Source organism: Hippichthys cyanospilos, chromosome 6 (genome assembly GCF_059441005.1).
Source record: "Hippichthys cyanospilos isolate Australia breed blue-spotted pipefish chromosome 6, RoL_Hcya_1.0, whole genome shotgun sequence".
Lineage (NCBI taxonomy): Eukaryota > Metazoa > Chordata > Actinopteri > Syngnathiformes > Syngnathidae > Hippichthys > Hippichthys cyanospilos.
Window position 1 is genome coordinate 18,855,897 of NC_142374.1, and position 23,810 is coordinate 18,879,706.

General features: G+C 40.4%; 1 protein-coding gene across 2 annotated transcripts; it reads left to right on the plus strand.

The window, feature by feature from the left end:
- Nucleotides 1-84: 84 nt before the first annotated feature.
- ano2a (anoctamin 2a) lies at nucleotides 85-23,301 on the plus strand. 2 transcript variants are annotated; one of them, XM_088417109.1, is made up of 29 exons: nucleotides 85-216; nucleotides 293-531; nucleotides 4,028-4,203; nucleotides 4,281-4,592; nucleotides 8,362-8,457; nucleotides 8,672-8,844; nucleotides 9,093-9,147; nucleotides 10,259-10,310; nucleotides 10,395-10,450; nucleotides 10,563-10,610; nucleotides 10,745-10,809; nucleotides 10,922-11,056; nucleotides 11,128-11,288; nucleotides 11,802-11,884; nucleotides 12,259-12,270; nucleotides 14,164-14,238; nucleotides 14,318-14,374; nucleotides 15,699-15,773; nucleotides 15,854-16,055; nucleotides 16,514-16,625; nucleotides 16,719-16,776; nucleotides 16,855-16,955; nucleotides 17,045-17,208; nucleotides 17,287-17,439; nucleotides 18,426-18,478; nucleotides 19,048-19,214; nucleotides 19,599-19,704; nucleotides 21,025-21,583; nucleotides 22,345-23,301. In XM_088417109.1, exons 3-29 carry the CDS (start codon nucleotides 4,051-4,053, stop codon nucleotides 22,902-22,904), a joined length of 3,843 nt encoding a protein of 1,280 aa, XP_088273235.1. In that variant the 5' UTR covers nucleotides 85-216; nucleotides 293-531; nucleotides 4,028-4,050; the 3' UTR covers nucleotides 22,905-23,301. The 2 variants fall into 2 exon arrangements, with proteins under 2 accessions (XP_088273235.1, XP_088273236.1); XM_088417110.1 differs by lacking the exon at nucleotides 12,259-12,270.
- The last annotated feature ends 509 nt before the right edge of the window (nucleotides 23,302-23,810 follow it).

Consider the following 23,810-nt stretch of genomic DNA (forward strand, 5'->3'; position numbering starts at 1 on the left):
GTACACATGATGACCCGCTAGGTGGCAACATGATTGCATTGACACGTCTTTTGATAACCAAAGAAGAAACAACGTGGCTGTCAATTTACGTGAAACATGGGGGAAATTTATTTCCTTCAAAGTACAGTAATTTAATCATTTCTGAACTATGCCAACAGGAAATGTTATTTCTTTTTAGCTTTATTTTTAAAGGGAAAAGTTCAATTACAACAAGTGGTAAGTTAACAAAAGACTTATGAACGTGCCGATTTTTGTTTGTTTGTTGATATTTGTTTATTTTTTTGACTTTCAGAGTTTCGTTTTAAAACCAACAAGATGTCTGGTATGTGACTAGAACTCAAGGGGAATTAGCGGTCTGGCGTGCGCGCGCCTGGCTAAGCCCAGAGGGTGTCGGGAGCGCGTACGGATTGTCCACCATCTCGGGCCCCCACGCCAGTGCGCACCTCGCGTGTTTTATTATCATCATCATCATCATCATCGTCATTGTCTTTCATCTCTACGGGGCAGCCAGCTGATCCTCCACGAGCACTAGTGAGTATCCAGTCGTCTATTTTGTCAAATTACACAACAACAAAATTGCCTGTGGAGCACTTTTAACGGCTTGTGCGCACTTCTACGCACGCGGCTGGCCTCTACTCATATTTTGGATATTTTACTTTCCTAATTATTTGTGAGCAATTCATCTCATTTGACTTTTGAGTGCGCGTGAGCTCGGTTTTCTCTCACATAAACAATTCAAAACAATGAGAGTATTTCCAAATAAGTTCCAAAATTTCTATTAATCTTATTTTAAGCGTTTATCATCAGGGAAAGTCCTGCATATATTTTATAATCAAATTAGTGTTATTACCGTTGTATTTTACTGTTTGTTTGAATAGTTAACCGATTTACTTTTTACTGTTTTAAAATGTGTCATATAAATATATTTATTATAATATTAAATTAAAAAAAAAAAAATCTGATGACTAGTTCATGACGTAACCCGCCTCCCACTCCATTTTAGCTGGGATGGGGTCCAGCACACTTGCGACCCTAGTGAAGATAAGTAGCATGGAAGATGGATGGATAGTGTTTAAAATTAGAAAGTTTAAGCTGTTGGAGCGTGGATAATAGATCGAGCCCCTCGGCTACCTCGGTACCCTCTGCCCCTTCAAATGAGGGTGCATTTGTTGACCTTTCCGCATTTGTGTTGTTGAGCTGTCAGCACAGCTTACAGGTCGGTAAGCCTGACAGACATGCGCATGTGCCCTCCTGCCGGGTTTGTTCCAACATAACAATGTCTCTATTAGTGCACAGGTTACATGAGAATCGCTAAAGGTCGTTTCGGTAATCTGTAAAATCCAGGCAATATTTTAACAGTCCTAAAATGAATGAATAAAATGAATCGTCCAGCCCTAATATAATGACAAAAAGAAAACATGCATATAATGATCATGGCTGATTACAATTGGAGTTTATTATCCTTTAAGTAAATTTACTCTCACTTTGTTGTCCTATTGTGTTGAGTAGCATGGACAGAGACATAAACATTTATAAGTGACAGCACCAAAAAAAAAAAAATAAAGATGAAATTAAGTATGCAGAATGTGGTTTGTACCATGGAGTCTTCACAATAACACAGGTAAACTTGTTTATATGTATTCATTTAAACTCATTCTCTCTTTATGTCGCAGTGTTTCACAATCTTTTGAGCCAAGGCACATAATTTTTCATGAGAGCATTTGCATTTCACACCAATAAATAAAAATAGCATCAAGTGAATACACAGGTTAATTATGTACAATCTGACGCCTAGAAGGAAGACAGTCAATTGATCATCCAATCACTATACAGCAGTGGTTCTCAACCTTTTTTCAGTGATGTACCTCCTGTGAAATATGTTTTCAGCCAAGTACCCCTCAACCAGCACAAAGCATTTTGGGCTGTTAAAAAAAAAAAAAGACATTAAAACATGCCATCAGTGTTTGATTTATTAAACTTCATTTGTATTAGTAATAAAAAAAAAAATCAACCTAAAGTGTCCTCTTTTGGATCTTAGAAGTCATAGTCAAGAATATGATTGAAGAATAACTTAATTATTAATATTTTTCCACAAAAAATAATCAATATAAAGTGTTGTACCTTTTCTAAAACAAAACCAAAAAAATGTATAAAGAAATATTCAGCATAAAGGATCCTGTTTTGGGGTTACAGTAGAGCTCTGTTCACAAAAAATAAATTATTAGCTTAATTATTAATATTTGTCCAAAAAAAAAAATCAACATGAAGTGTCAAAGCTGTTCTCAAAAAGAAATAAATATAATAAAATATTTGTCAACTGAAAAATACTAAACATAAAGACTCCTGTTTTGGGATTACTGTAGATATCTCTTCACAGAAATTAATCATTAACTTAATTATTAGTAAATACTTGTCTCCGAAAAATAATCAATATAATAATCAATGTAACGAGAGGTGGCACATGAAAAGTAGGGTCAAACCTGAGAATCTTTATTTATTTATTTTTAAAGTGTTTATTTGTTTTCTTTAAAATATCGAGTACCCCTTGAAGGTCCATCAAGTACCTCCAGGGGCATTATTACCCCCATTTGAGAACCGCAGCTATACATCTTAGTGGACTAAGAAAACATTTATGAATTCTGGCGCTACAGTAAGTTGTACATAATGGACGTCATATTCTCAATGTACACCTCAGCAATCTGTTTACCAACACACGCTAAACTGGGATTAGTGCCTCTAGCGTGTCCATACATTCAAGGAACTTGACTAGCTTATGTAGACGTGAGCGTGTGTACACACATCAATTGAGACTTTGTGTGATGATGTAAACAAACACAACAGTTTGATAAAGGTTGTCATTCGGCAGGAAAATAGCTAATAGCATGATGCTATGTTGGACCTCCGCCAATCATCGGGTACAATTTTTTAACTTTCCAAGAATTTTCAGCTAGCAAAACTACATTTTTTTGTTTCGGCCGTATGGACTAGCCAGGACTTGTTGTCTTGTTGTTGTAGCACTAGCATCTATGCTAATGTTCATTTTAAACATTTGAAATGTTTTTTCTCCAAGCTAGGTTTCCATACATATATTCATTAGCATCTAAATGTTTATTTCTTTATTGGCTTTTTAAACAACATGTTTTTTTTCCTATGAAAATAGCCAGGACATCTGTCTAACATCTATGCTAATTTTAAAGAGTTAAAATGTTTATTTCAAGACTGGAAGTTTTCATACATACAGTAATTAATTTTAGCGTCTAAACTTGTATTTCCTTACTGGCCCAAAAACCTGTATGGACTAGCCAGAACACATTTCTTGTTGTGTTAGCCATAGCATCTATGCTAATATTATTCTTAAATTGTTAAAATGTTTACTTCAAGCCATGATGCTTCCATGCATACATTCTTTTTTTTTTTAATTTCTGAACTTGTACGTATTGCCTCACTGTCAATTTAAAAACTTTTTCTCTATAGTCACAAACCAGAACGTCCACCTTTTTGTATTAGCATTAGCTCTAGCATTCTGTGCTGATGTCATTGTTGGATAATGTTTATCTTTCATATGTTCATTAATGTTATACTATAAACTTCCTTCTTGCTTCTTTTAACCTTTTTTTTCTCTATTGGACGTGAAGATTAAAGGGAAAAAGTTCATAGATAAAAAGAAAAAAAAAATCCCAACAAATGAAGCCGAGTGACCAAATTACCCCAGCAGGCGCCCGCTCACTCAGAGCTTAATCCAAGCCTACATCTTCAATTGGGGCAAAAAATGTGGAGAGACAGCTTTGGCTTTAATTCTTGATCCGTCACTTTAAAAAGTCACATGATACTGGAAAGTCAAATCAACCTCAGTGCTGCTACAAAGGCTCCCGTTTTTATTTCTCAATGGGAAGGTCCAATTCTATTTATTCATTTGCATTTATAAAACAATGTTGCAGGGATAAGTTTCAATTTTGAGTGACATGATATGAAATATGCACGTTGGTGCTTTTCACCGCTTTTGAATTGGAACTTTTCCTTCCCGAAGAGGGATGAAACGAAAAAGGCCGCATGCCCGTCGCCACAGCAATGAGTGAGTCGTCGTCCGTCCACTCTGCAAAGCTCGTCTCGTTGGCCCGCTCGCTCTCCGGCCTTGGGCTCGACGCCACCAACGGCGGCCCCCCCGCTGTCGGCCTGCCTGACAACGACGAGCCACTTCCTCCGGTACCCGCCGCTCTCCTTTACCCGGTTATTTACCTTAAATATATCATATAATCTCTTGTTTCCGGATCTCTTTTCAGGAGTCCGACATCGACCTCGGCCCAGGCCTCTTTTTCGCTGACGGGAAGAGGAAGGTGGATTATGTGCTGTGCTACAAATACAAAAAAAGGCGGGCATCCAAGGGACGCCTCTCCATCGCGTCCAACGGCAGCATTCCCATACCCATACCGGGCCTGTGGGAAATGGACCCGGATTCCGGAGAAGCGGGCGGGGGAGCTGCTCCGGGAGACGCCGAGGAGTCAAAGTTGACTGAAGAGGAGAAGGCGCTCATGAGGGAGGAGTTTGAAACCGGCTTGCTCGATGCCGGCCTGCAGATAGAACGTGATAAAGAGGTGCGTAATGTTTCAACTGAATTGTAATCTTTTTTTATGATTATATTTTTAGTTAAACATCTTTTAGAGGGTACTCTATATGCTCTCACAAAATTGACTGTTTTGCGCTACTGGAAAGTTCCCCCAAAAAATTCTGGCAATTGGTTTCTCCAATCTGCATGGCATTGACGGGACATTTGTATCATAGTAAGACTCGCAAAATAGTCCCAAAGTACCAAACGCAAACTTGAACAGGAAGTGGGCCATTTTGCCTTGAAGATGCTATTCAAGACCAATTCCAGAGCCCATATTTTGACAAAAACTGATTTGTCCCAATCAAAAGGATACAGTGGACCCCAGCCATACGACATTAATCTGTTCCAAAGTTGGGATCGTAAGACAAAAATCGTCATATTGCGGGCAATAGAAACCGATGCTTATTAGCTAATGCATGCAAAACCCCAGGTAAAAAACATCAAAATTTTATATACCTATTAAAAATTAGTAACAAAATAGTATAGTGCTATGTATATACAATATACATATATATAATAACATCATAAATGAAAAATATACAAAGAAAAAATGAAATTTTCTTTACCTTTGGAGTGACGTGACATGAGCTAGTTACGGCCATATTCCCTCGCGATGCAGGTGCCTTCTTCCTGTTTCTTGATTATGTCCAGCTTCGTTTCCATGCTAATCATCTTTTTGCTTCTCCCTTTAACATCATTAGCAATCTTGGGACCTATGGCTAACCAATTCAAGTTTGAATTAAGCACTAAAATGCGCAGTAAATACGATACCGTATGCACTTGCACGAGATCAAATCTTTAGCATATCACCATCTTAGTGACACCGACCATTAGCAGACCAGCATCTTAGTGACAGCGACACATATAGTGACGTAAGAGGGTGGTGTGACTCATAGAGTCATACGCACGCACACTGACCGCCAAGTTTGAATTTTGGAATCTTTTGAGAGAAATTGTTGTTGATGCCGTAATGCGGGAAAAATGCCTTAACAAGGGGATGAAAAAACTTTGTATTCCACTTTGTAACTTGAAAAAAGCGCAAGCTACAGATGCCATAACCTGGAGGTTGTACACTGTATAGTTTATCTATGTGTACACTAAAAACAGGTGGGTAAAAAAAAGGGCAGACTCAAAATTTGGGTCAGTTTGGCCTAGTTTTTCTGGTTGTTTTATGCAAAAGAACCTAATTTTTGAGGTGGTCTTGTTCAAATTTAACCATTTTGAGGGCTGTTTTGTGCAAAACAACCAAGGAAGCTGGATCAAATTGACCCAAATATTGGGTTAGTCCTTTTTAGTTGTCCTTTTTTTTTTTAAACCCATTAATGTGTTATTTTTTACACACCCGTTTTTAGAGTCGTTCTCGCTAAAATATCTGCTTTTGATTACTCAGTCTGGCAAATTCTGTAATTGGAGTTTGTCAAAATATAAGGCCTCTAGGATTCACCTAAAACGTCTGCTTCAAAACAATATGGCCGACTTCCTGTTCAAGTTTGCGCAGGGTACCTTGTAACTATTTTATGTGTCTTATCATAAGAGGAATATCCATCCAATTTCAGGCATTGGTCCGCAAGCTGGTACCTATCCAAGCCGTCTTCCAGCAGTTGGCAGGGGACAACCTGGGCTGGTTCCCAGCCATTCGCAGTTGGTGCAATCAGTTGACTCCATTTTTTTTTTTTTTCTGAACTTTCTGGCAACGCTAGGGAGTAAGTTTTGTGAGTGCAGAAAACAGTTAGGATAACAATTGGTCATTACCTGAGCCTTGAGAACATGTCATGTCATTTTCAGTAGCGCGCCAGTATAACATGCTGTTTCAATTTTTTTGACAGACATTGTTAGGGCACTCTTAAGTGAAGTGGAAACAAATTCTGTTACTGGAATACTGACAAACAGGTTAAGGATGAGTCAGAGTCTGAAGTTGAGAACAGAATTGCACTGTTAGTTGCATCCGCTCGCGTGGCAATGGATTTTCGCTTTTTCCAGTTGAAATAACTTACTTAACTTAATTAATAAAATAGCAATGCATTGTATTGAGTCAGAGGTTCTCAAATAGAATACAAGTGTGGGGATACATGACGGAAAAAGTTTACAGTATTTTCTTTTCAAATTAAAAGCGAATGAACTGGAGCATGCAGCAACTCTTTGCTGCGTTTTGGGTTATCGCTCCTTTGTAAAACGTTTCATGCCTTTGTTTTATCTTTTATACTAATGTGAATTATTAGGGATGCAGCTTTCCGTCAGACAAGCTTTTTTTATGTAATCCTTCCACTTATTTCGAATCATGTCGACAATTACAGTATCATAAATATGTGTCTCATTCAGGACAACTAGGCAAGTTTTTTTCATATTTTCTATGGGATCATAGTAGAGATGTGTTCACAAACATAAATCATTAAGTTGACAGGTAACGAGAGGTGGCACATGCCAAGTTCAAACCATTCTAGTATGGGGTAGAATCTTAATTTTTTGTACAATAGTGAAATTGAATAACCTATTGAACATAAAATGTATGAACTTATATTTTCCTGAAAGAAATAATTCAATCATTATTTTCAAATGATTTTTGCATGTTTGTTTAATTTAAAATCTCAAGTACCCCCTGAAGTTCCTTCATTTGAGAACCGCTGTTCTACACTAATAAGCCACGACCAAGGCTCTCCTTGCCCACACACGGGGCATCATAGCACTTTAATTGCTCCATTCCCAGCGTGGTCGTTTCTACAGCTCGCCCGCCAAACAAAACATGGACCGAGCGACATCTCCTAACTGTTTTGGGAAAACGATTGGAGGATGTCCAGCGGAATACCTTGCGGTCATGTGTTCCTAGTTAGAGAGAACATCATGTCTGCGCGCTATGACAACAAAAGCGTTCTGCTTATTTTAGACGCCATTTCGCATGTGTGTGTTTTTGTGTGCGGGTTGCGAGGCGCTGGAGAGTGTGTTATCAGCTGCTGTTTTGGTTGAGGATTAAGAGCGCTGACCACCAGTGTGAAGCCAAAGGCCAGATTATAGGGCCTTATTAGAGAGTGATCCACTACTCAGAAGTGTTTGTGCTGGCGCGAGAGACGCGTATGGGCGGGTGAGTTTCGCTTTGATTGAATGAGGAGACGCGTGGCGTCACTGCCGACCATCTGTCATTGACCCCAGTTTTTTTTGTTTTTTTTTGTTTTATTTGTTGTTGGGTTTTTTTGGCGGATGGGCGAGGAGTGCAAAGATTATTCGCGCGGAGATTTTGATGCAGCACTTGTGGATTTTGTTTGATTGTGCAGGTGTACCTAATGTTGTGGCCAGGGATTGCGTAACATTCGGGATGGATTCTTCATGATCTCACAATGACACTGGAACAGGTGCCGCGTGAATATTTGGCAAGGTCATTGCTGTAATTAAATCATCTATGATTGAGTGTTGAACTTTATTGCTTTCATTATTATTATTACCATCAGCAAATTGTGCATCTTTTTGGATGCTTGTTTGAATATTAAACTCACTCACTACCGACCCAGTTATTATTTTATAATAGTATGCAACGCTTCTTGTATAAACACAATGTTAGGATTATCCATTCAACCGTTTTCTATAGCCGCTTATCCTCACTAGTGTCGCAGGCTTGCAGGTGCCTATCACAGCTGTTTTCGGGCAGGTTTACAGGTGCAACTGGTACCGTTTGTGCACACAGCCAGAATCAAACAACAAACATGAATAAGTCGAACAGTCTGTTTAGGAGCCTATTTAATGTCGGAACTTGTGTTTCTACACAGAAGGCGAACGGCATCAGTTTTATCCGGCTGCACATCCCTTGGGCAATCCTCAGCCGAGAGGCCGAACTTCAGAAAATCAAAGTTGCTGTCAAAAAGGTAAGATTGCGTTTCCGCACAGAGTTCTTCTTTAGGCTAGCACTTGAAAAACAAAGTGACACAAAACTGAGTAAGAAACCCAGGTTAGAATGTCCCAACTGGGAATACAACAAATAGGTTTCTGGGATTGATTTTAATTGAATTTTAGGATATAAATGTGTAAATATGGATTAGAAAAAAAAAATGTATACCTCATTCTTCTCATACCGAACAGAAATGTGAGCTACGGAAAAGGGCGGGCATCGTGGGAATGTGGGACTCCTTCACGGCAAAAATGAACACGCCCTTCCAGCCCGACGTCCCCGATTTCGACATCCAGCGGGACCCGCAGACCCGCGTCCTCTTTAAGACGCTCAAACATCCTTTCATCAGAGAGAAGCTTCACCTGTAAGTACCAGCGAGCTCATGAATTTAAATCGCTTAATTTAACCAATTGAACCATCACAAACTAAAGAACGTCCAAACAAGAACAATTGATGTTTGTTTCTGAGTTATACCAGTCACATATTAAAGGAATATTTTCTTCAATGTTCACGTTCTTCATGGTCAACACATTTTTGCACATTTTCCACAATAGTTATGAAAACCTACCTGTACTGGAAGCCGGAGTCTGACTTGGGATGTTTTCCTTGCAGATATGACATCACATCAACAGAAACTGTCTTTGACAATGCGACGCGCAGCAGAATAGTAAGTGGAAAGCAATGCATTTCTGTTGGATTTACACTGCTGGTCCATTTCAATGGTTCATTCATTGCCAAAAAAAAAAAAAATTGTCTCCGATGATTTTGGATGATGATCCACATGACCTCGGTCAAATTGACCCAGGATTTTTTTTTTCACTATTTCAGGGAGACAAACCTAACACACAGGGATAAATTAAGTGCAGTATTGCTTTACTTTGCGAGTAGGTTTCCAATCCCAAAAAAAAAGGGAATTTTTGTGACGTTTAGAATAAAATGCACACTCCTCCACGTCATATTGACCCAGAGACATTATTGCCATTCCTGAGAAATGAACATACTGTAAATAACTGGTTCAAACAAAACATTGGATTTGCAATATACACATTTCGGGAACTTTTGGCGGACTAAATACACACGGGGCGGCTCTGGGGCGCAGTGAATAGCATGTCTGCCTCACAATTAAATGGACCTGAGTTCAAATTCACCTGGGGGTGTCCCCCGCCGATTTCCCGTAGCTGGCTGGGATAGGCACCAGCAAGCCTGCGACCTATGTGAGGGTAAGCGGCTCTAGAACATGGATGGTTGAATGGAGCAATAGACACCTGGGTCAAAGTGACCCGTGGACATTATTGCTATTTTAGAAGGGTTAATACTGTAGACATAGGTGTATGTACACTATGTCACCAAATGGTGTACTTCAACAAAGGTACAGTATTATAGTTTTTCACATTTTGATGTAATCCGCTTCTGAACTTATTCACTGCCAGACCAGTTAACATGAATTTTTGACCTTCTGTTCATATGTTTATCAATGGCAGTGTGGTAAGTTGATTACCACCCCTCCTCAAAATAAAGATCATTGACGTCTATAGCAGTCCATGGGAGTGAATGAGTTGAGATCTTTTTTTTTTTTTTTTTTTTACCCAACACATCTCAATTGTACGTAGTAGCCCTTGGCCTCAAGGCACATGGAGGATTTTTGTTTTGTTTTGTTGTTTCGAGAGTCCGCAATACAATTGCACCACATGAGTGCAAAAACTATCAAAACGGTGTACCTTGAACCATGTAGTGTAAATCCAGATGTTTCACCACTCACTTTCTGTGTTGGTGTTCAGGTTGCAGAAATTATTTCACGCACAACCTGCAGGCATTCCTGCCAAACCACCGGTGAGGCCCTCATTTTCCCCTCTGGCTACTATTTGAATTCTTTAGCGCAGTGACGATATCTTGAATGCTGTCCCTCTACTGCAGGCATCATGTCCTTATTGGCTCGAGGGGTTTACATCTCCGCCTTCCCTTTGCATGATGTGAGTATTTTCCTTACAGTTTGTCATGCATGGAAAGAAAATGACATGAATGCAGGATTCCATTGCCATGGATGGAACTGTTGTACGTTAAGTGCTTATTTTTGGAATACAGGGCCCGTTTTCCAGGAGAGGAGGTCAAGATCAGCGAAATGACAGACAGGTGAGCCTAATTTATCACGTTAACTCTTTCACTCATTCATAGCCGTCAAAGAACAGTTTGGAGTGGGCTTGCAGTGAATGAGGTAATAACGTTTAACATTGCAAAGCCGTTTTATTTTCTTGGTTGTCCCTCAGGTCCTCCATGAAGAATGGGCCAACTATGGAGTCATGCTCAAGTACCAGCCTGTAGACCTGATCAGGTTGCACTTAAATCCTCTTTTTCCACACATCCTTTTTCTTGAGCGTTTGCCCTCATTACTGTGGCTGATGAATTGGAGTCAGTCGTCAAAACTCTCCTAATATGTTGGACAGGAATTACTTTGGGGAGCAGATTGGCTTGTACTTCGCCTGGCTGGGCGTCTACACTCAGCTCCTCATCCCGCCGTCCGTCCTGGGCATCATTGTCTTCCTCTATGGCATCTTCACTGTGGACGCCAACGTGCCAAGGTTGGTGCCAAGGTCTTAACATGCGCATTAAAAAATGTCAGTAAACCTTTCTCTTTTTTTAAAAATGGTAGTCAGGAGACGTGCAACGACAACCTGAACATCACCATGTGTCCGCTATGTGACGGCGTGTGCGACTACTGGCGGCTGAGTTCCGTGTGCTCGTTGGCCAAAGCGTCCTACCTGTTTGACAATGGAACCACTGTTCTCTTTGCCATCTTTATGTCTTTATGGGGTAAATATCATCTCATTCTTTGTCCCATTCATTAAATCAACAATGTTAAAGTCAGTCAACTAACATATAAACACTTGCTGAACTTTAATCTATGAATTTACTGTATTGTTAGCCGACATTAGCGAGTTAGCAACAACTAACAACTACTAACTATAAAGTGCAACCTCTACACAAACGAACACATAAACAGAATAAACACTCATCGCTTACTAAACATAGGCAGTAGCGTGCGTTATCAAGATAGAGATAATAAACTATAAATATGAGCTTACGTTGTCATTCACTACGTCACCGTAACAACCCGAATGACGCACAGAGAAGGTAAAACAGGAAACGGAAATACAACGCAACCCGACGAATTAAAAGCATGCATTTCAAAATAAGATAACAAACGTCACAAACTAACGCTTGAAGAATTCTTATCATAGTTATTAACTAATAAAGTTTTTTTTAAGGCACACATGCAACACAAACACACGTTGAGCACAATTGTGCGTGTGTGTCATCATCTAGCTGCTTGCTTCCTGGAGCACTGGAAACGGCGACAGATGTGTCTGAAGCACACCTGGGACCTGACCAGTTTGGAGGATGAGGAGGTACCATACGCGTCAAGCACTTAGATTACTAAGTTGTTTTTTGTTTTTTTTGAATGTCACCATTTTGAGCTCCATTTTGAGCTTTCAAATCCCTCACATATTCTAAATGTCTAATCCCGAGTCAGTCCAAGTGAGAGGGTTAAACCTCACGGGCTCCCAGGTCAACTTAGGTGTGACCACACACACACATACACAGACGTAAATATGCGTACACGTGTGTCTTTCACTGGTCATTACAAACCCTAATGGGATTGGTCCTTATCTAAATGGGGCAAACTTGCTTGAAAGGATGACCATAAATAATCTCTTGCGTGTAACATTTGTCATCTGTTCCATGCGTGCTTGGATTTCCTTTTATTTGTGCTGCTCGGAAGGAGCGAGTCCAGGTGAGTTTGTCTCTGTAGACCATCTTTGGGCAATTATGGCCCTCAAGGGGCTGTGACCTGCATCTTTTCCCTTTTTTTATTTCTCTCAAACGCACCTGATTTAAATGATTAAGATCATTCATATGCTCCAACAGAGCTTGCTGATGAGCTAGTTATTTGAGTCAGACGTGTACACCCCTGCTGTAGACCTTTGACACATTTACAGAAAACTAGGACTAGGCGATAGGGCCTTATTTATTCTTTTTTTTTTTAAACAAAAACTATGACTTACAGGTTTTGATTTCCATAAATAAAACAAGTTTTTTTTCTTTACCTTTTCAGGATTCTTCTGATTCCAAACAAATGTAAAAATAAAAAATGACTTTAGTTCTTTACTTTTGTACGTAATGTCGAAGGCAATAATCTAAAATGGTGTGATGAGGTTGAGTAATTGCCCAGCTCTAAAAGAATAATTGATCAGTGAACGGAAATAAGCAAAGGAAGCATTACCCTACTTGTTGCACACACAAAAAATGTTAAAAAAGGGGTTATGAAGACCATTATAATCTGATTGCAAAGGTGACCGAAAACAAGGCTCAGCCTATGCTGTCTTTCTCATTCTTTCGTATTCCCTCATGCATCCACTCACACACACACATCCCTCCACCACATGTACATCTCTGCACAACTCTCTCACTCACAGCCATAAGCGTGCCAACATTTTTTAATGCCCTGACTCAGTTGCTGTAGAATGGTAGGCAATGGTTGAGTTTGAAGCAAAAATGCCTTAATTTGTGACTGAACAAGACAGAGTATTAATATGCCAGGGAGTGACATGGTGGGGGAGAAATGTGGTAGGTGTGGACCCAAATGTAGCAAGGCAGACAGGCGGGGTGTGCTCAAAAATAATAATTTAGTATAAAGATGACAAAAAATAAACAAGATGGAAGACTGCATAAAAAAGTGACAAACCAAAAAAACCCAGAAAAAAAAAAACATGATTACAAACTTGAGAAATCACAGGAATAGACTCACAAGGACAACAAATAACTGAAAGCAACAATAATGTTAACATCAACAATGACCCGACAAGAACGTAAAGAAAACAGGAAATTAAATACACTCAAAACTGCCGAGATAACAAGGAACACCTGGCAGGACACAATAGGAGCAGCGAGCTGATTAGCACACATGAGGGAAGCAGGTTAACGAGGACAGGTGGACGCAAATCGCGCTAAAAAAAGATACTGACACAAATGGAACAGAAACACGAATAACTAATAAAAACACAAACTTAAACCCAAGACATGAAAGGAGCACAAAAACTAACATAAACCCAAGACAGGAAGGAAACAAAAACACCAACAGCCTCCCAAAACATAACATAATAGGCTGTTAAGTCATTCAGTGCCATGGATTTCAAAATAGTATTTCAAAATGTCTTTTAAAATAGTAATAACAATAATAAAATTCCGGTCAAATATGTTTTTTGTTTTTTTTTTTAATGGAGAATAGCTGACACCATTGACTAATGCTCACCCAATAAAAGCCAATTGAGCACTGTAGTGCTAACTGTGACCATTGGATGGCAGTGTTTCCATGCTTACAACACCACTGTTACCTACATGCAAGTTTAAATGGAATCAGTCAATCAATACCCTCTAAAGGTTTCCTTTTCCAAATATATATATATATATATATATATATATATATATATATATATATATATATATATATACACACACACAAAATTATTTTACTCGCCTGTGTTAGAGTGTAGCGTACTTTTTAGAGTAGGTCAGAGTAAGAGTTCGGTTAAGTTAGAGTAAAAATATTTTCAAATCATCCACCTTCAAAAAAAAAAAAAAAAAAGAACGGGTCTGCATTTATTACATTTATGTGACTGTGTTGTAGGAAGAGCTGAGGCCCGAGTATGAAGAAGCATTACAGGAGAAGAAAGCCAAAATGAAAGCAAAGTGGAAAAAGAAGGTGCAGTATCTCTGCTTGTCCCGATTGGGAGTGGTGGCAAATGCCTGTCGAATCACATCAAAATTGCATTGTGTCGCAGTTGACGCAAAGTGGGGACGGCGTGGACGGAGAGAGGGACCAGATGCTTTCCAACCAGGTATCGCCCGGAGAGGCTTGTTGATAAAGCGGGGGGGAGAGGGCGGGCTTGTTGCACTAAGGTGATTTAAACCTCGCCCGGGAGCTAACGCTTATCCTAATCTCATTTGTTCGGCAGCGTTACTCCTGCACTAAGCTCCGCAAACGTTGCTATGCAAACATTTCAAATGCACTTTACTGAACAATTACATTTCCCCAAACAGAAGCACGTGTATGATTTTTTTTTTTTTTCCAAACTCTAAAAAGGTGCAGGAGAGGAACCCCGCAGCCCCCTCCCCCTTCTGTGAATGGTGGAGTCTAAAGCCGCTTACCTACCTGAGATTAGGCCAGATTATTGATGGAGAGGGAAAGGCAGGAAGGAGGCCATGTTTAGCTGGCAAACACACACCTGGCAGGTGGAAAACATAACACACAACGTGTGTGCACAAAATGCGGTCGGGGAATATTGGAAGCTAACGGTGGCGCTCTGTTATTACCATAACTTATGCGTGTGTACTAAACAAATCAGGTGTTATAGCTGCAAATTTGCATCAGTCTCCGCAAATAAATTCACTTTTTAGGCTAATTAGCCAACCAATCTGGTAATGTTTTGGGAACATAACCTAAAGTTAAAAAATAAAGGGGTTATAATAGTCGTTTTCAGTTTTTGAGGGTTTGACAACAACGAACCATGGATGTTTATTTCTACTGTATTTCAGTCTGATATCATTACTTAATAATTGAGTCATCATTGATACTGATAATACTTACTGTATAGCACAGTCTTAAGAACAGTTGGGCTCAAAATAAGCCAGGTATGCCTAAAAAAAACTAATATTTTGGTCAATTTGACCCAACTTTCTGTTTTGTTTCATTAAAAGAAAAATCTAATTTCTGAGGTTTTCTTGTGCCAAATCAAATTTAAAAAGTTGGTTCAAACTGGTCCAAGTACTGAGTTTTTACAGTATACATACATACATGCATACTTTTGATACATAAAATGTCCTGGAAAGAAAAGTGACATGCTTTTGAAGACATGCCTATTCATCAAAAAATAGCGATAAATTGTGTATTTTCTATTCTTTAAATTTATAGTCCGGTGAAGGTTTTTGCTTCTCTGTCTTGGAGGTGTCTTCCGTGTTTTACGAATGACACCGCCACGTCCAGGTCGGAATAACAAGCTGTACTTGGGGCGGGAGTAGATTACAACTCCTGCCCTCATTGGTTGACAGTCGCGCCAGGAACCAATCACGGTTTTCGCTCATGGCGGCGGGGTTCCGGTCCACATTAAAGAATCGCTGTATGTTCAATTGAAAGGCACATTTTTATTTTCATTCTTTTCACAGCTAGAGCCAGAGTCCCTGGACATCGAGGATCACCTGCCGGGTTACCTCATCAACGTGTCCACGCTACTATTTCTGGTCTGAACAGTTTTTAAGCTCCTATGTCTGAATTTACATGTGGATTGCAGTTAACATGGTGCATGTGTGTATGCGTCCAGGTTTTTGTTACTTTCTCGGCCGTGTTCGGGGTGGCCGTGTATCGTATCTGCATGTTGAGCGTGTGGTCCATGAACCCCGACCCTGAGGCCAAAGCCAGCGTGAGGATGACGGTCACCACCACGGGCATCATCCTCAACATGCTGGTGGTGCTGGTTCTGGAGGAAGTCTACGGAGCCATTGCCGTGTGGCTGACGGAGCTGGGTAAACACATCATTTGTGAAATCATAATTATTTGCTTTTTTGTTTTTGATTTTTTTTAATGTTGTGTTTAACAAGTTTTTGTGATTTTTTGTTGTTGTTGTTGCTTTTGATTTTTCATTTTGTTTTGTCTTTTGTAATGCATTTAATCTTTTGTCTGCCTTTTTGTTTGCGCTGTTTTTATTTGCCGGTGTGTTTTTTCTTTTGCAGTGTGTGATGTTCTTTTTGTTTCCATTGCCTTTTTTGTTTGCTTTGTTACATGTTTAGTTTTTGGGGGAGCCCTTCAGAGCCACCATTTAAAAAAACAAAACAAAAAAAAAAAAAACAGCCAAATTGTAGAATTAAAAATAAAAACTTGTAAGTCGGGTCACTCTTGTCTCAAGGCACCACTACTTTTGAGTAGGCCCTTATCCTTATGTGCGATTATAATGTAAGCTGTGTTTTTTGTGTCATCCAATCAGAGCTCCCTAAAACACAGGAAGAGTTTGAGGAGAGGTTGATCTTCAAATCTTTCTTTCTCAAATCCATGAACGCCTTTGCACCTATTTTCTATGTGGCCTTCTTCAAGGGCAGGTGGGCTTTTTTTTTTTTTTTTTTTTTTTTTTGCCCGCCAAGTTTGCACCTGAGCCTCAACCTTATTCCTGAACCCGTGTTCTCGTCATTCAGGTTTTCCGGTCGGCCTGGAGATTATGTTTACGTCTTTAGTGACTACCGCATGGAGGAGGTGGGGCCTCGCGTCTCATTGTGTTTCTTGTGTGTATTGTGACATGATTTTTCAACTTTTTTTTTTTCCTCCCGCTAGTGTGCACCTCCAGGCTGCCTCATCGAGCTGTGCATCCAGCTCAGCATGATCATGCTGGGAAAACAGCTCATTCAAAACAATGTCTTTGAGGTTCTCATTCCGTACGTTTGCCCGCCCCAAGATGACGTTTCTGATCAAACGCCTACAAAAAGTGAACCCTTTTGATTTGTGTGTGTGTGTTTTTTTCTAGTAAGTTAAAGAAGATGTACAGAACCATACAGGAGCAAAAAGGCAAAGACAGAGGCGACGAAGACGAGCTGGACGAAGCCGAAGAGAAGCGTTCCAAGCAGCAGTACCATAAAGATTTTGCCCTGGAGCCCTTTGAGGGCGTGAGCCCGGAATACATGGAGATGAGTGAGCATCTTTTTTCTCTTCTACAGTCACGCTCGCCAACCGGCGCACTTTTCAAAGCAGATCTGGTTCTGTTTGCAGTCATCCAGTACGGATTCGTGTCTCTATTTGTGGCTTCCTTCCCGCTGGCGCCCGCGTTTGCTCTGCTGAACAACGTCATCGAGATCCGCCTCGATGCCGCAAAGTTTGTGACCGAAATCCGGCGGCCGGATGCCGTTAGGTGTAAAGACATAGGTACACTTTTTGCACAAATGGCATGCCCGCTACTCTGGCTTTTTTTTCATCACTTTCTTTTTCTTTACTGTTACTGCATTTATATAACTATCTTTTCTACACGCACACACACACACACACACACACATAGTGGCGACATTTCATTGACATAATGCATTTCCTACCTGTTTACCTAAATCTTCTCAAAAGATTGCATAACATTTACCATAATCTTAACCTAAATTCATTTCACACCTCTAAAACTCTAAAAGCAAGTCTAACATGGTCCTCACAAGTGCAAGAGGTCCTCACAAAGACAGTAAAACCTGGGATTTGGTCCCCGCCATGTAGCGAAAACCAAGGGCACACACACACGTTTTTGATGGTTATTGTTGTGGGGGCATCTTTGACATGATGCATTTTCTAGTCCCTAGCGCTAAACTTAACTTTTTCAGTGCCACAGATGAGAATTCTCGTCTTTTAAAATAGTAATAACAATAATAAATAGTAAGATTCTCATCAAATTTGTTTTTTTGGAGGGTAGCTGACACCTTTGACTAATGCTTACCTAATATACCCAATTGAGCATTGTAGTGATAACTGTGACCATTGGATGGCAGTGTTTCCACATTTACGACACAGCTATTGCCTACATCAATTCCAATTGAAGAATGGAAGTCAGTCTTTCATATGGCAGGACATAGACATAGCACACGATATTCTGTTGGGCTTGAAAGGTGAGTGAAAATGCTAAATATACAGGCCCGCTCGAGGTTTTCTTTTCCGATACCGCTTGGCACTAAAAGAGTTATTACTTACCCTAACCTCAGCCCCATCCCAATTCAAACCTATAATCTAAAAGCAAGTCTTGACCCATGTTCTCACTATGTCGGTAGAAAACTCAAAGTGGTTTAGAAAGTAGACAAACTGGAACACACACAATATTCCTCTTCACCTTCTCTATGTTTCTCCCTTATTTTTCTCTTTTTCGTGCTTGCCACCACCAGGAATATGGTACAACATTCTCTGTGGAATCAGCAAGTTTTCTGTCATTACCAATGTAAGTTGAGTGCATGTAATGAATTATCTCCTGGCTTGTTATCTTAGCCCCCTATAAAGTACCTTATTCATATTAGAGAGTTTCTATGAAACTAAACTGTATCTTTTAAAGATTTTTTGTTAATGTCCTCACAACTGCAAAAATATATCGACACCTCAACAGGTGAGCCCTGATTGGTTGCGCAACCAATCAGGGCTCACCTGTTGGTCATGTGACACTGGAAGCTGAGTTCTGAGTTGTGATTGGTTGCTACCAGTGCTCTGAGTACATGTGATGTCATTTTCAGTCGACATCAAGTGGGAGATGTATTTTTGAAGGGAATCATCATACAGTATATGAAAAATATTTTCATGAGCTAATTAATTGCATGCAGAACATTTACTTTTTATTATTGCTTTAAATGGCAAAATAAGATGTTTTCCTTTACTCTGTAATATTGTGTGTGACTGAAGAAAAAAAACAAATCAATTTTGCTGTAAAAAATGACTTTCTGCTATTGTGTCCACATGTCTTGCTCAGTCTAATATAATAATTGACTAATGTGTTTTATTTGTGGTTTGTCTCCGCAGGCATTCGTCATCTCCTTCACTTCTGAGTTCGTGCCTCGCATGGTGTATCAGTACATTTACAGCAGCAACGGCACCATGAACGGCTACACGGAGCATTCCCTGTCTTACTTCAACGTCACCAACTTCCCGCCGGGCACCGCCCCCAACACATCACTAACCATGTGCAGGTGGTCAGAATTCCTACAAATCTTACCGGTCTTCCCGTTTATTCCTTCGGCTCAGTTGACTGAACACATACTACCTTAAGAGTCATTTGTCCGTGATGTGACAAAATCCTCCTGAGACCCAGCCTATTCATTTTTGTCCACTGCTATGTCCATTACCTCTCGGTACGACAGCAACGTGAAATGCGTCGCGCCCAAACGCGTGAGACGCCATTGGAAAGTCCAGGATGTGCTTAACTAAACGAGCTAGTACACAGTAAGGTGGCTTCAATGAGTCAAGAGATATAAAACAAAAATAAACGCCCATTATAGTAGACACAAATGAATAGGCTGGGTCTCAGGAGGACATTGGGCCTGATGCCATGCTAAATTGCACTTTGTGTTCAGGTATAAAGACTACAGGGATCCACCATGGGCACCGGATGCTTATACCTTCTCAAAACAGTATTGGTCTGTTCTGGCTGCCAAACTGGTCTTTGTCATATTTTTCCAGGTAAAGCTTTTAAAGGTACAATGTGTAAGATTTAGACCGTTTTTCATTTTGGACAGTAGGACATGCTGTGTTTACCATTGTCCGTAGCCCTAACAGACATGGCAGCCTCCGGAGGAGTGCCACCCTCCCATGTAATATCATTTAATGATAACTAGACCTACGATTATATTTTAAACATCCTTTTGTTCATTAAGAGCACATTTATTTGCAAGTTTTTGAAATTCATAATCATTTAATTTATTCATTTTTAATGACAAAACCGTCTAATTCTTACACATTGTCTCTTTAAGTGATCATTCACTTTAAGTACTTGAGTAATAAGGTACTTGGTTACATTATTACCTAAGTCATTTAGTGCCAGCCATTTTAGACCCTTCTTTTGTCAAAAATTTGAAAATGTTTGAAGAATATACCAAATACCAGGGGACTGAAGGTTTGGATGTAAAAATATGTCTTTGGGAGTGCATGAGTTAAAACAAAACATCAAAGTACATACAGTGGACCCCCGCCATACGACATTAATCCGTTCAGGAATTGGGATCATAAGGCGAAAGTGTCGTATGGCAGGCAATAGAAACCCATGCTAATTAGCTAATGCGTGCAAAACCCCAGGTGAAAACATCAACATTATATATACATATTAAAATTTTTGTAACAAAATAGTATATTAAGCACTTCTTAAAGTACAATATACATGTGTATATAAATAAATCAAAAATCAAAAATATACAAAGCAAAAATGACATTTTATTGATCTTCAGAGTGACGTGACTTGAGCTCGTTATGGCCATATTCCCTCGCGAGGCTAACGATACGCGTGCCTTCTTTATATTTCTTGATTATCTCCAACTTCGTTTCCATAGTAATCCTCTTCTTACTTCTCCCTTTAACATCGCTAGCAATCATGGCTAACAAACTAAAGTTTGAATTAAGCACTAAAATGCACAGTAAATACGATATTGTTAGCAGTCGCACAAGATCAATTCTTTGGCATCTCCTCGTTTTAGTGACACTGTGACGCCGACCAATAGCAGACCAGCATATTCGGGACCCCGTGATGTCGACCAATAGCAGACTAGCGTCTTTGTGACGTACGCAGTGACGCGTATGAGTGTGGTGTGACTCGCACAGTCATACGCACGCACACTGACCACCAAATTTGAATTTTGTAATTTGTTGTTGATGCCGTAAGGCAGGAAAAATGCCGTAACAAGGGGAAGAAAAACTTTGTAACGTTAATAAAAAACTTTAGTTAGGGGCGCCGTAACCCGGGCAGTGATACACACATCTCTGCATTTTGGCATTTTTGATTCCTTTCAGAACCTGGCCATGTTCCTCAGCATGCTGGTGGCCTGGTTGATCCCCGACGTGCCGCGCTCGTTGCGGGACCAGCTAAAGAAGGAGAACATGATGCTGATGGAGTTTCTGCTCAATCAAGACCAGGAGGCCCACGCCAAGTCGCTCTCCGCCAAACCCTCCGTTTTCCCCTTCCCCGCCAACATAGACATTGTGGTGGAGGCCCCGTCCGAGGAGCATCGGATGGAGAAGGAGGTGGAAGAGATCCAGGAGGAGATGTTGGAGGTGGAGGTTGACGTAGCTCGAGACGAGCCCGGTCGCACTAGTGATAGTGACTCAGACGCCGGGAAGTCTTTTGAGGATGGACTCGCAACGGGAGATGATGGGCGAGAAGGTGAATGCGAGGGGGAGGAGGACATTGCAAAGTCCCAGGAGGAAATAAAAGTGTGCGACGAAGGAGAGCAAGACAGCGAAGATCAAGAAATGAGCAAACCTCAAGGGGAGGACGATGAAAAAGCAACGAATGAGGAAGACAATCCCGTTGTGGATCTGGACGCCCTCATGATGCAGCTGGGCCTCACAGGTGAGGGGGAAGACTTTCACGACTCGTTGCCACCAAGCATAAGGTTAAACAGTAACACACCGTATTATTACTGTGGGAATAGTACATCAAGCACATGAAGCCCGATGCATAAAAATGTTATCAGCACGCAGAAAGCATAAAGTCATATTAGTACAAAAATGTTTAATACAGGGCTGTCCAAACTTTTTCCACTGAGGCCCACTTACAGAAAAGAAAAAGACGTGAGGGCCACAGTTATTTTTACTTATTAAAAATCAATCACGCATATAAAAATTGGAGGTAACATTTTTATCACATTTTTAATGGTGTCAACCCTTCAAAGATTTTTACTGTATTATATGTTTTTAAATAGCGATGCAGGCCATGGCAAAATGTATTTTTTTTATAAATGCTATGGGACGCAAATATGTACAGTAGATGAAAGGTTCGCTAATGGACCCGCACTATAGTTTGGACACCTGGTTTCATGCATATTTCTAGCATCGGGCCAAAAAAAATCATGAGTCGTATTTATTGACTTTCATATATCATTTTATTCATCTATACTATTGGTCGGTCCACAAGTGTGGCTGTTACTTTTACATTTTTTTGATTAAAGTGTTGAAAATCACACGCTAAGTTTTATAATGTAAACAAACTTTTTGAAGGGCTTCCTGAAAAGTGATCATTCCGCTTGATGCCAGCGATACATCAAATATTTCATTCCTCTCATACTTTTATCTCAAACTAGATGAAATCACCAATGTATAATTCTCCTGCAGATGAGGACGCCTCTCAAATCAGAGATACGGAGATCCCACAAGCAAGCTTCCAACAAGAACTTGTGTCCAAAAGAGCTTCCTGCCAGTCACTGAGCAGCTCCGCGGCAGAAAGGCCACCCTCCCACACGGACGCCAGGCTCTTTGCGCCCGTCGCTCCCCCGCCCCGAGATGCGAGGGCCAAGGCCCGCTGCTCCACCCTGCCTTCACGCCAGCGGGGGGCGGAGCCGCGCGGCGGCCCGCCGAGACCCAGCCACTCCAGCAGCCTCTCCGGGTTCCGGCAGCAGGCGTCTCCGGTGCCGCTGGTCCCCCTCCAAGCCAAGAGCGAGTCCCCGCAGCAGCCGCCGCCGCCCGCCTCCTGCCAACTCTTCTCCCTTAAAGGCCCCCCGCCTCAGCAGCCCCGCTCTAGGGGCAAAGCCAGGTGCTCCACCCTGCCCTCCAGGCAAAGGGCCCCCGGCGCCGAGGAGCGACCCACCAAGCCCAGCCATTCGACCAGTTTCACAAAGCTGGGAGACAGAGTGCCCCCTTCCCCCAGTGAACTTAAACGCAACACGCCTGTATGAGCGCAGGCTGCAGACAAAAAAATGGGGCGGAAGGAGGACAATCCAGATGATTATCTTCTCTGTGCCTGGAGCCTCATCCAACCCCTTTTCCCAAAACGTACCCCCCAGTTCTTTTTTTATCCTTTTCAATTGTCACTTGTTCATATAACAATTCAGACAAAGCCACCGTTACTGATCATCGCGGGGAAATCGTTTTATTATTTATTCCTGATGGTTTGTACCCCACAGACGCAGCTCAAATGAGCCCATCCTCCTCGGTGACCCTCAGCGTGCCCCATGTGTCTCGTCACCGAGGAGCATGGAAGCCCTAGATTCCGCGCTTATTTCACGTAGATGAAATGTTTATTTTTAGAGGTTTTGATATACAAAATTCTAATAAAAGAACAACATATTTTTATGTCTTTTTTTTTTTCCCTTGTGAGATTAGCTATGGAATCGTTTTAGTTTCTTATCTCGTTTCTTTAGCGGCCATTTTCGCATTATCATAAGTGGATCCACAGCTTCATATCTAAAATAGAGGAACAATGCCATCTACTGGTGATTGTGGATCAGAAATGTTGTTACCACATATTTTTATTGGCGCAGTTTCCTTCCACTGGATGAATGTTTTATTTTGTACTTAGTGTATCATCTTTGTAAACAAATGGAGAAAAGATCATAGAACATTTCAAAGAATATATATATATATATATATATATATATATATATATATATATATATATATATATATATATATATTATATATATATATATATATATATATATATATATATATATATATATATATATATATATATATATATATATATATATATATAATACATACACACACACATAAGTATTTTTAACGACAATATATTTAGAATTGGAACCAGAATTGGAAATCTACATACATTATGAGAAACA

Coding starts and splice junctions, on each gene's coding strand:
- ano2a (XM_088417109.1), top strand. CDS start 4,051: ATGCCCGTCGCCACAGCAATGAGTGAGTCGTCGTCCGTCCACTCTGCA. Junction 10,311..10,394: donor GCATTCCTGCCAAACCACCG/GTGAGGCCCTCA, acceptor CCTCTACTGCAG/GCATCATGTCCTTATTGGCT. Junction 11,057..11,127: donor GTGGACGCCAACGTGCCAAG/GTTGGTGCCAAG, acceptor TAAAAATGGTAG/TCAGGAGACGTGCAACGACA.